We start from the raw sequence: 12598 nt of genomic DNA, 5'->3' as shown, positions 1-12598 counted from the left end.
ATATCCCAACATGCATTGGGGCTGGGCTTATGCTCCTGTTGTGCTTGTACGTTGCGTTTCCTAGAAAAGCTCAGTTAAATTGTTCACTGTTTACAGTGACTAGTTAGAAAACATGACAGAAGCATCCATTTAGATGAGAAACATGAGAAATATCTGATTATAAATAACGGGCGTGAAAAGCATCGAGGTCTCGCGACGTTTTCGGATTAAAGAATGGCCCACCGTGACGATATACAAAGTGTTTGGTAACAAGCATGTTGTTGTGAAAGCCTTTTGGTGAGAGTATCCCGACAAACTCCGCAGGTTGTGTGACTGCAGTTCGAGTCTGTTAAAGTGACAAGTTGAATCAACGGCGTGGTCTATTTCCTGGTTTTGGTAAGTTGATATAAGCCCCTTAAAACACCTACTTTTACCTTTTCAGAGCGTCCATGGCAGTTGAACAAAATACAAGTTCAAGGTCAGTCAAGGCATTGATGTCACAAGTCTCCCCCCAACGCACATCCCACCACTCTGGTTAACAAAAACCAATGTTTGTAGTTTTTTTTGTTGTTGAATTTTTTAGATTTCATATTCCATTCATTCAGTAAACTATGCAATTGCACTTTCGATACATTTTATTTTCCTTACAAGGCCTTTATGCTGTTTCAAAAGGGTCTCCACACTCAATTCTGAGGGAGAAAAGTTGGAGCCAGCATTTATATTATTTAATTGGTCTAAAAGTAGTCGAATGTAAACGTGTTAAAATACTGGAATAAGCTTCTCAAAAGTGTTGAATTGTAGAATGTAGACTTTTCCTAGGTTGCCACACACACACACACACACACACACGCACGATGTGTGCACTCCTGATGTTAATTTTGTGATGTAATCTTTGCTTAGCCACTTTTGTTCTCAGTAGAACAGCTTTTGTTCCAACAAAATGCCAGAGGGACCAGAGCTCCACCTGGCCAGTCTTTACGTGAACAAAATGTGCACAAGAGTGGTGTTTACTGGACCGGTCAGAAAATCTGAAGTCAGCAAGAATCCTGATGTGCCCTTCACCTGTGAGGCCTATCGCATCACTGCCACTTCTAGAGGGAAGGAAGTGAAGCTCACGCTGACGCCCATGAAGAGTGATGATCCAAAAGAGAGAGTGAAGGCAGGACAAGCAGACCAGCCCATGGACATAGTCTTTCGCTTTGGGATGTCGGGCTATTTCCGCTTCACCACAGAGGATGAGCTGCCCAAACATGCCCATCTGTGTTTTTATTCCAAAGAGACGCCCTGCAGAGTGCTGAGCTTTGTGGATGCACGTAGGTTTGGCAGCTGGCAGCCCAATGGGACGTGGCAGTCTGACAGAGGGCCCTGCATAATGTTTGAGTACAAAAGCTTCAGGTTTGTAATGCTGAGAGTGTCACTTGAGTCACCTGCTCAACCAAATGATCACTGTCACACTGACCAGTTAATAACTTTGCAGGGAGAAGGTTGTGTCGCACCTGTCTGACCGTGCCTTTGACAAGCCCATCTGTGAAGTTCTGCTCAATCAGAAGTACTTCAACGGTATCGGGAACTACCTGAGGGCTGAAATCCTATTCAGGTGATGAATGAACAACATGAACCATTCAGATGACACACTGTACAGTTATGTGTAGGGATGCACTGATACTGAACTTGAGTGGATCAGATTTTAGACATGACAATCCACTTTAAATATAGGCCTGTGACTAACAAATGTTTCAATTCTGGAATATGAAGGATATTTTTTGAATGAATTGTTTGTCTATAAAAAGTCAGCGAGGAAACTTTAATTCCCCATGGCTGAAAATGTCATCCTCAAATTACTTGTTTTGTCCGACAAACAACCCCCAAAATATTCAGTTTATAATAAAATATGACAAAGCAGCAAATCTTAACATTTGAAAAACTGGAAGCAGTGAATGTCTTTTGTTTAGAAAAAAGACTATTATAAATTATCAAAGTATCAATTATCAAAAAGGTTGCATATTAATGTTCAGCCAAACAACTACTCATTTCAGCTCTAAATAAATACATCAGTCGTCATAAAATTCAGTGTTTCCTCTAGCTGCTACATCAATGTTATTGACATATAACCTGAGTTGAGGTATCAGATGTGGAGAGAAAAAGTTGGATCAGTGCATCCCTAATTATTATAGCATTTACCTATTTACAGGTAGACAACCAATATTTCTGTAAATGTTCTCATATGGCTAGTTTGTAGTACAAGTCTGTAGTACCTTGCTAGATGTAACTAGTGGCTACAAAGAACAAAAAGTAAGAGAAAGCAGGCACATGCATGGGGCAGAAAGCCTGGTACTGATAGACCTTGACTAACACTAGGCCTATACAGTTTTAAAATAAACAAAATGATTGCCAAGAAGGCAACAGATAGTAGCTTTGCTTTAGTGCTTGTTCAATACAAATCAAGGTCAGACTATAAACTTCTCTGTTAAGTGTTTCCTGTGAGAATCTGGTACAAAAGTCTCAAGGTCTGTTTCCCTCCAGATATGAAAAGAAGGGCTTTATTTCACTTCTTGGTTTCTTGCGTCCAGCGGGGTGGGAAAGTGATAGACACATTGAAAACAAAGGACCCTTTCTGTGTTTTTTTTTTGTTTTGTTTTTTTTTACAAAAGAATGGGTCCAAAGTAGTTTTCTTTTTTTTAGGTTGAACATCCCACCCTTTGTACCCGCCAGGACCGTACTGGAAGGCCTTGAGTCAGAAGATTTATGTGAAAACGAGAAGCCTGTAAAAAATGAGACCACAGACACAAAGGTGAAAGAAACCAGAGAGACGTACATTTTTCAGATCATCAGACGCTCAACAATGACCGTTATATGTTTTCTAACAGTCAGTGCCTTTCTCTTTTTCTGTGCACAAGACCTCAGACGTTGCTAAACAGAAACAGGTGAAAGGGGAGACGGGTGACCTGCTCAGACTGTGTCATACAGTTCCTCTAGAGGTGGTGAACTTAGGTTGGTTATCACGGGTTTGCTGAAAGCCTTAAATATACAATTAGATTTTCCTGTGAAATGCCTACTGTTTCTGACACGTTTTGTGTCTTAGGTGGAAAGGGCTACGACCCCCAGAAAACAGACTACTCTGACTTTAAGGCATGGCTGCAGTGTTACTACGTGGATGGAATGAAATCTATCGGGGACCACAATGGCAGAACTATATGGTTTAAAGTGAGTTAATAGGAAAATCCTATATTTTAATCTCTGGCACAGAATATTATATATCATTGAGTCTTATGCCTACCGTTCCAATTTCAGGGAGATCCCGGCCCCATGGCTCCTAAAGGTACTTTGAATACATGAAACTGAGAACTTAAGCCGAAATGTAACTGAGAATAGTCGATGCATAAACTGAGCCGTCTTTTTTCACTCAATAGATTCAAAGTCACCCAAGGCAAAAAAGAGAGCAAAGAAAGAAGATGGCCATGATTATTACACAGACAAGAAAAAGGTCACAAATCAGTCCCTTTTATTTTTTGGTTGATAAGTGATGAATTCTACAGATATAACTCTTAACACAAGTTTGATTTCATTAGGTGGCCAGGAAACACTCAGAAAGTACATCAAAGAAGAAGGTGGTCAAACAGGAAACTGTGACTAAAACCCCAAAGAAAGAAAAGAAAGCACGTCCAAAGGAAGCCGGAACCAAGAGAAGAAAGGCTGAAAAGTCCAGAGAAGTAACTGAACCTCAACATGAAATGAGATCAACTGCACGTGAGAGGACGAGCAGCAGTGCAGAGCCAACTGCAGGTTTGCTCATGCTATTCTCTCAAAATGAAAAACGTTTTTTTTTTTCTACTGGGGGAGTATTGGAAAGAAAATGAAACCGAATTTTAATCTCATAATCGTCCTTGTTGCAGGTCCACAGAGGCGGAGTGGGAGAGTGACCAGACAGAACAGTAAATAAAAAGAAAAGGGAGGCAGACGGTTTGACTGTTTAATATGTTTTAATAAAACATATGTTTCTACAAAGTTGATGCACAGTAATGCATGTTATTTTTGACTAGCTCAAAAAAATGAGCTAATTAAGTAGCAAAGTCTACTTTGAAGTCTCCTAATAAACTGCAGTACCAGATGATACATTTGATAGAGTTTCTACCCTTAGGACCAAAGTGTTGTTTAGTGACCCTGATGTTTGGTAAATTGCTGCATATATTACAAGATGAGGAGAAGTGACACAATTTGAAAGGGGCTGAAGTTCAATGTAATTCCTTCTGATGTAATGTGGGCTGGCCGGGCAGGGTCATGTTTTTCCAGGAGATCACAACTGAAAGGGGGGGGAAAAAAAAGAGTTTGGTTTGTTTATTAGACAGACAATTGGCAGGAAATGCTACAAAAATAGAAATACTCACTGCCAGGCTTCCCTGATCGGAAGGGTGGTGCAGAGAGTTGCAGTCACGCTGCTCCCATGGGCCTCATAGAGTCGGACTACAAGTGCCCTCTTCCTTTCCTCAGCCTGTTAATGGTAAATAGAGTAAACGGCCATTAGTAGGCTGAGTGGATTAAGTCAAGCTAGGTCAAGTTTAGCATTTGATGGGATACCTGTTTAATGGTCTCAAGGATAACTGCTGCGGTGCTGATGGAGAAGGCACTCCAGGGCTCAGTGTCGGGAGTGCACTGGAATGACCTCAAAGGGAAGTTGAGGTTGTATGCACACTGGATGACGGAGGCATCTTGGAAGGATCCTATATTACAAAACAGAAAACATGTTACAAGTTCCACAGTCAGAATTTTAAGGTTTGATGAGAACGATTCAATCCTACCTGTGTGTGGCATGATTGCATAGGTGAAATGATGAGTCCCCATGTCAGCGTTGACATCTGGTGCCTTAGGTGCTCTCAGTCTAAGACAAAGACATCTAATGTTAGATGCAAGTATTGTTGAAATCCGGTGAAGCTGAATTGTACCGTTTATAGAATTGTTGTATGTGAACTGTGGGAAACCTCACAGGGACAGCGTCATAGTGTTCTTGTGGACTGAATAGCCGTATTTGCAGTCATTCAGCAGTGCAACCCCAAAGTTGTGCTCCGACAAATCGGCCCATTTGTGACCCCAAACCTGAGAAAGAAGCCATGATGAAAAACGGTAAAGACAATACAAAGCATTTCAACAGCATTATTTTTATGACAGCATCACTGACACCCATAAAGCGAGTTTACCAAATAAGCCAGGCTTAATTTGATTAGTCTGACTCATAAGTGGATTCGGTTCCATAAAGCAAATTAAACATAGTTCAAGCTCAGTTATTATGGCAACTTATGCTGGAAGACTAACCGTTGTCCTACAGTTTAGGCGTGCGGGGCCAAAACAGGACACTAGGCGTCGCTGTCAAAATAGTGTATGTTAAGCTGAATATTAGTCTACTTGTACAGCGTTGTACCTCAAATCTGGCCCAGTCCCATGAAGTGTTTCTGTGTGTGGGTCTCTGCAGATGGCCAAACTGGATCTCATATGTAGCATTGGGGCTGTGTACTCGCACAGGGAATTCCACCTTAAGAAACTTGTGTGACTCTGCCCACTTCACCTGAAATTGGAGGATGAAACATTTGGCATTTCTTAAGTTTTGAAGAATTTGTCTATTACATCAGTGGTTCTCAAGATCCCTCCAGATATCATATTGTATTATTAATTATTATTGTTATTATATATAGTTGTAAAGTACCTCTGTGTTGAATTTGATGTAAGGAGACATGGCGTCCATGACAATCTCCTGTGTGATAGTGCTCTTGTCACTGATCCTGAGGGTGAAGCTGACACTGCCTCGGAGCCCACCTGAGGACACAACACGAAGAGGCTGCACCACCTCCAGAACCGGCTTCCTATAATGGGCAATCCTACAGTTAGGTTCTTGTTATTCATATCTACAATACCTGCAAATACTGTCATCTGTAGCTAGGTGGCAAAAGATACATGAAACGGTAATGACTGGCACCTTGTCTGCAGATGGTAGTCCATTACATCCCAAGCATCCCAGTACAGAGGAACATCATCGAACATAAGGAACTGGTTCCCATGACAGCTGTCCGAAATGGCTTCTCTGATACCAACCAAGTGGTGAGACAGATGTTTCAGTAAAGAAAATGAATTCAGTATATATTCAGTAGAAGAAAATATGGCCACATGTGGTCCTACGGTACCTGTTGGCATTGATCAAACACAGCGACGCCAAAGTGCCATCTTTGTTTATGACAGTCTGTAACATCCCGTTGTCCATGAGGACAGTGCCGTCGGCCTGTAATTACACGTCTCGGTTACCCAAATTAAATTACAACCTAGAATTAAATGCTATATATATATATATATATATATTTTACATACTTGTAGAGTGACAGAGACTGGAACCACAGGCTGTGTGTCTCTGACAGGGGAAAAACCGATGCTGGGAACTCTTACCAAAGCTGCAGTTCAACAAATACTACAGAGCATCAGATATGCAGTTGTAGTTTGGAAGGCAACAACATAAGTATTGTAAATATCCAACATACCCAGATCAGGTTTACCAGCGCCATCTTGAATCTGGATGACTTCATGGCGCTCCCATGGCAGAGAGTTCAACACGCCAGTGGAGTTGCCTTTTGACCCCAGGGCACCACAGGCATCATGCAGCAGTGCAGCACCATCACTGCGGATATCTAAAACAGTGCAATATTCTTTTTATTTGGAAAACAACATATCGATATGGCTGTGGTTTTAATGGACAGCTACTGAGAACCGTACCTTCATAATACCTAAGTGCATCCTCCACAACCATCTCTATACAGCTGCCAGGAATCACGTCATGGAATTGGTTCAGAAGAAGCAGCCTGAAAAGGAAGCCATTTTCATACTGTAACAACAGAGATCACATCATTATTCATCATCAAACTTTTAAAAGATGTATCCGGACCTCCAGAGCTCCTGCAGTTTTTTCAAAGGATATTGAAAAGTCCTGTCCTGACACAGCGCCAAGCTGCTGGCTATCTCAATGTCATGAAGCAGAGTTTCACACTGCCGGTTCCCTCGTTTAATCTGGAAACAATAAAGCAAACCTGATAATAACTGCACTTTATCATACAGTACAAACATTGTCTTATTGTTTTACACCTTTCCTCTTATTTGTGCTTTTTTTGTGGTGTTGTGTGGGTCTGTATTTTGTTGTAAGGTGTTAGAGGTAAGTATGCCGCCCCTCTGCATATATGCATGTGTATCGGCCTTTTCTTATATATTTATTCATTCATATTTATATTTTGCAATCAAGACTATTAGTACGATTAGTAAGATGTAACAATCCAAGTAAATCCTGCATGTAAATAATCTTTACTATTTCCCCTACAGTCTACCTGTTAAAGCTGCACCACATTTGTTTATATATCCTAAAGTTTTATAATGCTACTGTTCTTTTGTTTTTTTTCTGGACTAGTTGTGTGCTTGGATTTTTTTTAAGTGAAATTACTTTTTTTATTGAAAAAGTTTAATTTCCTCTTATAGTGAGGACTTTTTTAGGTGAGGTTTTTATTCTACCTGAGCCTGTGTGGTGTAGGTGCCGTTGTGCAGCTCAAGGAAGAGCTCTCCGGTCCAAGTACAGAGCAGATCTGAGTCAGCCTGAAGCTGAGAGAAAAGCTTGTCAGGACTGGATGTCTGGACCCTGAGAAATACACAAGAATTGGATGTGGGAATGACCAATGCAACTCTGGTTATACCTTTGTTATTCATTCTGACTAAAACATAATTGTATTGACTAGTATTGTAGAACCACATCATAATGACAGTCAGACAATCAGTAGACATCACTCATATCCTTCTGCATTTAACAAGCTTGGAGGAGTCTACTGCCTACATGCAGGCCCACCCTGTTATAACAATACACTACTGCAGGAAGGGTAAATATATAACTCATGACTAATTTACTCGTGGGATGTGTTGAAGAGCTTAATATTTTTGTAACTGACGAGTGCTGAGTTTAAGTGTGGGACAGGAACTGACTTGGGTAGTCCATCTGTGTCCTGGACCCGGTTCAGTCTGTCTAGCATCAGCTGTGTGGGTCCACCGCCACCATCACCAAAACCAAACAACACTGCACTGTGGTTAGCTCTGCCTTTATCTTTGTTATTCTTCACTGACTTCACAAGCTGTGGGCAGAGAAAAACCAGGATGTAAGCTTTGTGAGGATTGTAAAAATGGTCTGCACAGACTCAACATGTTATGTGTACCATAAACCAAACTCACGTCTTCAACCTTGCCCTTCATTTCATAGGAATTTCCTGGTGGGAAGTGGGTTAAAACCTTGGAGCCATCCAGGCCTTCCCAGAAAAATGTGTTGTGCTTAAGAAAGACGATAAATCAAAACTGAAAATCAAAACTTAACAATCCAAAAGTTTAGTTTTTTGTGGTTTTTAAATCTGTGCCCAGTACCTACTTACAGGAAAAGTGTTGACCAAGTTCCAACTGAGCTTCTGTGTCAAGAAATTGGAAATGCCAGAGCCCTGCATTATTTGAGGAAGTTGGGCAGAGTAGCCAAACGTATCTGGAAGCCAGAACTAGAAAGAGATCCTTATATTATTCATATGTGATGAAAAAGAGGCCACAAATGTAGCAGACATTTCATACGGAGGTCAACTCAGTTTATGTAAACATTTTTAATGAATCCCTACCTCTTTGCAATGGATTCCAAATTCACGGTTAAAGAAGCGCTGGCCTTCCAGGAACTGCCGGACCATGGACTCACCTGAAGGCAGATTACCATCCTGACAGGCAAACGTAATTGTAATGTAATTAGTTCATCTTAACTTAGGATATCATGTTCATAAAAAAAGTGCTGAGAGGCAGCAGCTTCAATAATACATTTAAATTCACAAGATACATTAAATATGATTGATTTGCAAGATCAGGTTTACCATTTCCACCCATGTTCCTCCAACTGGAATGAACTGGCCTTTGTTAACGTAATGCTGAATCTGGGAGAAGAGTCCTGGGTACCAGCTCTTTACCCACTGGAACTGCTGGGCCTGGACAAGAAGCAAAACAAGCTCAAAATTGAGGCCGCTCATATTTGTAGAACCTTTAAGGCTTATACAAAACTGTTAGTGGGGAATCACCTGAGAGCAAGTAAAAACAAACTGTGGGTTCTTCTCCATTAAACGGATCACTGTCACCCAGCTTCGGCCACATTTGCGAATGGTCTCTTCGTATGGCCACAGCCAAGCTGCAGATACATAAATTCAGATATATTAACTCATTTGACAAAAATATTGGAAGATGTCATGCACATTTGTTATTAGTTTCTACTTCAAAAATAGGGCAGAGTATCATTTTTTAGTATGTTTTTTAATATTGTTTTGCCACTACAGATACAGAATTTTCCACAAAACCCCTTGTCACTTCTAACAAAAGAAGCTAAACGCAAGCAGTCAGAGAAGAATTGTGCCTACATAAAATAGTCAAACATTGTTAAAATTATGATTTAAATCAGTAAATATCTGATCACTAATTAGAGAACAAAACTACAAATCTGACCAGACATTCAACACCAGCTTTTCTACTCAGTTTTCCATACTCAGAGGGACACATTTTAGACATCAAACTGAGACCTGAGTCTATGTGGCAGTGACCCATCGCATGAGCAGTGTGCTGGCTGTCTCCGTTCCGCTGGCTGAAGAAAGTGTGAGCCAGACTGTGAGCTTTGGAGAAAGAGCTGGGATCAGAGGGGTCGCAGAGGTTCACCATCTCATTGACAGTGAAGAGTGCCTGGTAGCCTCGTTGCTCTCCCTCTCCGAGTTCCTGTGAAGGAAGAGAAAGGTTCACTGTCATTAAACTTTAACTAAAGTAAAGTAATGAACAAACATGTACTGACTTGTGTGACTTCACCTTTACGATGTCAATCAGCATCTCAAAATCAGTCAGCAGCTCCCGAACATCGTGGTTAAATACCACTACCTCAGCCTTCTGTACAGAAAACTTCCTGTTTGTATCTGGGGATGCAATCATGGACCCTTGACCAGCTCCAAAAAGCCCATTACAGGCCACCTCTACATAAAGGGTGACACTAAAGAACAAGAGAAAATATGAACATTTCAGTGAGCCAGGTTGGTTACAGAAGCAGCAATAAACTATGTACTGTTTGGTTAACTGACCTGTGTGGCTCCTCATCTTTCAGACAGTCAGACAGGATGTAACTCGTCTTTTCACCCTCTTTAGTCAGGCCCTATAAATCCACATGTCACTATGAAATCTAGTCTCCTGTTTTGGCACTTTAATGTAGCCTGACTTAAATCAAACTCCTGCTACATTACCTGAACTGGCTGTTCATCTCTCCAAACCATCGATTCTCCATCGCTTTCCCACAGAAAATGAACCTCTTTCCCTCTCCAGGAGTCAGGGATTTTCAGGTTCACTTTAAACCAGCAAGTCCACCACCTTCAACAAGCACAAAGCTTGGGTTATTGCCAAGTTTAGAGGGAATAAAAAGATCTGACTGAAGGTGACAACGATTTTTCAATATTACTTACGTGGGTCCAAAGGTATCAGCCACTTTATAAGGTGCAAAGGTCTGCTTGGAAGCTTCTGTAAAAGTGATCCGTTTAGAGGACAAGAAGGAGGCCAGGTACTCCAGTGGGCAAGAATCTCCATAGAGTCTGCAGAGAAAAATCATTAAAAGTCAAACTTATTTATATAGCCCAAAATCACAAAGTGCATTACGTATGATGAGCTCAGTACTATTTAAGACAACTTAACTACTCCCTGTAAATATTACAGTGATGAACAGTTGTATTCTCATAGCCTGCTGCAGACTGTTGAAGCTGATCTACAAAGAAACAATGTGAGCAGCATAATGTGCATTTACAAATAGGATGAGTGATATTAAACAATCCTCTGTAGAAATCACAAAAACATGTTTGGTCTGCTGTACTTGAGTTCATTTTAGTCAAAGTCAGTTCAGCTGTATGAAAGAAGCCTACCGTCCTCTCAGGTTGCAGTCTGTAAAATAAATATCAGAGATGAATTTCTCTGCTCTCTCGAGGAGAGTGCGCCTGTTCTTCAGCACAGGCTGGTGATACATCACGAAAACAACATGAAAAACACCTGCAGATTTGCAGACAATAGCGAGCACTCAAATCGCACGGAAGACAGAAATCTGCCAGAAGACCCGGAAGTAAAACGTATTGTTATTGTACCTAATGCAAACAGCCACTAGATGGCGGTCATGTTCAACAACTGGCAACCATAGACTGCAATAATATGCTGGCAACAAGGTGACATTTTTTGACTCTCAGGAGTCAGGAAGCGCACGTGAACTGTGCAAAGTGTCACCTGTGGGCATATTTTTACTTTTAACATGTAAGATTGGTCAAATCGTGTAAACCAGACCTATTTATTTTGGGGTTTTGTGAACAGCTATTCAACGTCGAAAAACATCAATTGGTTAAATATGACTGTAGCTCACAGGTGGCGCTGCTTCAAGTAAACCTGCTGGATTTGAGACTTGCTATTGAGAATTATAAAATGCAACGAAAATTACTTTTTACTTAATAAATATTTTTATTTTTTATTCTGAGACATTAGTTATTTACTTATGATACACAAAGTAACAACTAAAGAACATTATGGCACAAATAAAATGTACTTAACAATTACAGTTTAACACATGGTGTAGCACAGTGTTTTTGAGATATGGCAACAGGATATCGACAGTGTAATGAGGCCACAAGCAGCATTGAACGGGCAAAATAAACTTCTGCTGGAGGAGTGATAAATGTCATTAGGATGGTGTGCACTGCCGTAACACTTTATTGTCAAGAAACAATCACCCTGTGCTTCTCTTTACCATTTCCTCATTTTTACCACATAGCTTGTTTAATCAGTCCAAAGTATCTAAGGTCTGGTCTTACAATAAATGAGTCACCTTCTACGTCATCATACACATGCAAATACTATACACTGAACATAAACTCTAGAATCAAGAATGATCCCTAAGAAATGCATTAAAGGAGTGATAGAATGATTATATAGGGTATTTCACACTGTTCCTTAAGGTCTCCTAATAGGGTATGTAACATTGGTTGGGCTGAAAATTGCCAGAATGCTATTTTATTAGCCCCTTAACTACCCTGTGAATATGGCTCTATTTGGAACAAGAGCTTTTCTTCCAAATATGTTATGCTCATGAATATTTAGATGAGCTGCGCGCTGATTGGTTTGAGCGAACCACATAGAAACACTAAGGAGACGAGACAGCAGGTCTCATATTTCAGACACTGCAAAGTTATACATTGTTTGTTGGGCTATTTCGTTATTAAATTCACTTCTGAGACTTTTTTATGCGAGAAATCAACTATATAAAGCTCAAATATGGGCCGTTTTACGAAAATTGATGGCTAACTGCAAATTTGGTAAGACGTGTCGGACTTTAGGAGCTCCACACAGTCTTACGAGAAAACGTATCCAACCTCCATACCCAGTGAAAGTCACCGTTTCTCGGTTACTGGACTACCGGGGCTCGGGGCTCTGCGGAGCTGGCTGCCAGCTGCCGGCATAACTACAGTATATTTACAGTTTGAATTTCGTCACGCCACTTATATAACATCTACCCCAAGGTCTTATAAAGCTAACA

The 12598-nt window shown here is 40.7% G+C and overlaps 2 protein-coding genes across 4 annotated transcripts; one reads left to right on the top strand and one right to left on the bottom strand.

Moving 5' to 3' along the window:
• Positions 1 to 49: 49 nt before the first annotated feature.
• Positions 50 to 3927, top strand: neil1 (nei-like DNA glycosylase 1). 3 transcript variants are annotated; one of them, XM_078257042.1, is made up of 10 exons: positions 50 to 375; positions 899 to 1374; positions 1457 to 1576; positions 2662 to 2770; positions 2877 to 2970; positions 3062 to 3183; positions 3271 to 3298; positions 3390 to 3463; positions 3549 to 3762; positions 3873 to 3927. In XM_078257042.1, exons 2-10 carry the CDS (start codon positions 920 to 922, stop codon positions 3917 to 3919), a joined length of 1263 nt encoding a protein of 420 aa, XP_078113168.1. In that variant the 5' UTR covers positions 50 to 375; positions 899 to 919; the 3' UTR covers positions 3920 to 3927. The 3 variants fall into 3 exon arrangements, with proteins under 3 accessions (XP_078113168.1, XP_078113167.1, XP_078113166.1); XM_078257041.1 differs by having other exon boundaries at positions 896 to 1374; XM_078257040.1 differs by having other exon boundaries at positions 51 to 375; positions 880 to 1374.
• A 17-nt stretch (positions 3928 to 3944) lies between these two features.
• Positions 3945 to 11135, bottom strand: man2c1 (mannosidase, alpha, class 2C, member 1). The gene is made up of 26 exons (XM_078257039.1): positions 10947 to 11135; positions 10497 to 10622; positions 10281 to 10404; positions 10122 to 10192; positions 9856 to 10033; positions 9579 to 9768; positions 9087 to 9193; positions 8886 to 8996; positions 8643 to 8735; positions 8412 to 8528; positions 8218 to 8313; positions 7975 to 8120; positions 7513 to 7636; positions 6899 to 7020; positions 6730 to 6815; positions 6498 to 6644; positions 6331 to 6410; positions 6150 to 6244; positions 5945 to 6049; positions 5675 to 5831; positions 5393 to 5536; positions 4961 to 5070; positions 4776 to 4855; positions 4555 to 4697; positions 4365 to 4468; positions 3945 to 4279 (listed from the first exon to the last, which is right to left on the bottom strand). Exons 1-26 carry the CDS (start codon positions 11045 to 11047, stop codon positions 4168 to 4170), a joined length of 3069 nt encoding a protein of 1022 aa, XP_078113165.1. The 5' UTR covers positions 11048 to 11135; the 3' UTR covers positions 3945 to 4167.
• Between the last annotated feature and the right edge of the window lie 1463 nt (positions 11136 to 12598).

Source organism: Sander vitreus, chromosome 8 (assembly GCF_031162955.1).
Source record: "Sander vitreus isolate 19-12246 chromosome 8, sanVit1, whole genome shotgun sequence".
NCBI classification, from domain to species: Eukaryota; Metazoa; Chordata; class Actinopteri; order Perciformes; family Percidae; genus Sander; species Sander vitreus.
The sequence above is the reverse complement of the archived record's forward strand: the minus strand, read 5'-3'. Positions and strand labels throughout refer to the sequence as shown.

Excerpts from the sequence above, each read along its gene's own strand:
- neil1 (XM_078257042.1), top strand. The coding sequence starts at position 920 with ATGCCAGAGGGACCAGAGCTCCACCTGGCCAGTCTTTACGTGAACAAA. Across the intron at positions 3,299-3,389 it reads CGGCCCCATGGCTCCTAAAG|ATTCAAAGTCACCCAAGGCA; the intron begins GTACTTTGAATA and ends TTCACTCAATAG. Across the intron at positions 3,464-3,548 it reads ATTACACAGACAAGAAAAAG|GTGGCCAGGAAACACTCAGA; the intron begins GTCACAAATCAG and ends TGATTTCATTAG.
- man2c1 (XM_078257039.1), bottom strand. The coding sequence starts at position 11,047 with ATGTATCACCAGCCTGTGCTGAAGAACAGGCGCACTCTCCTCGAGAGA. Across the intron at positions 8,529-8,642 it reads TTGGAATCCATTGCAAAGAG|TTCTGGCTTCCAGATACGTT; the intron begins GTAGGGATTCAT and ends ATCTCTTTCTAG. Across the intron at positions 5,071-5,392 it reads GGGACTGGGCCAGATTTGAG|GTTTGGGGTCACAAATGGGC; the intron begins GTACAACGCTGT and ends CTTCTTTCTCAG.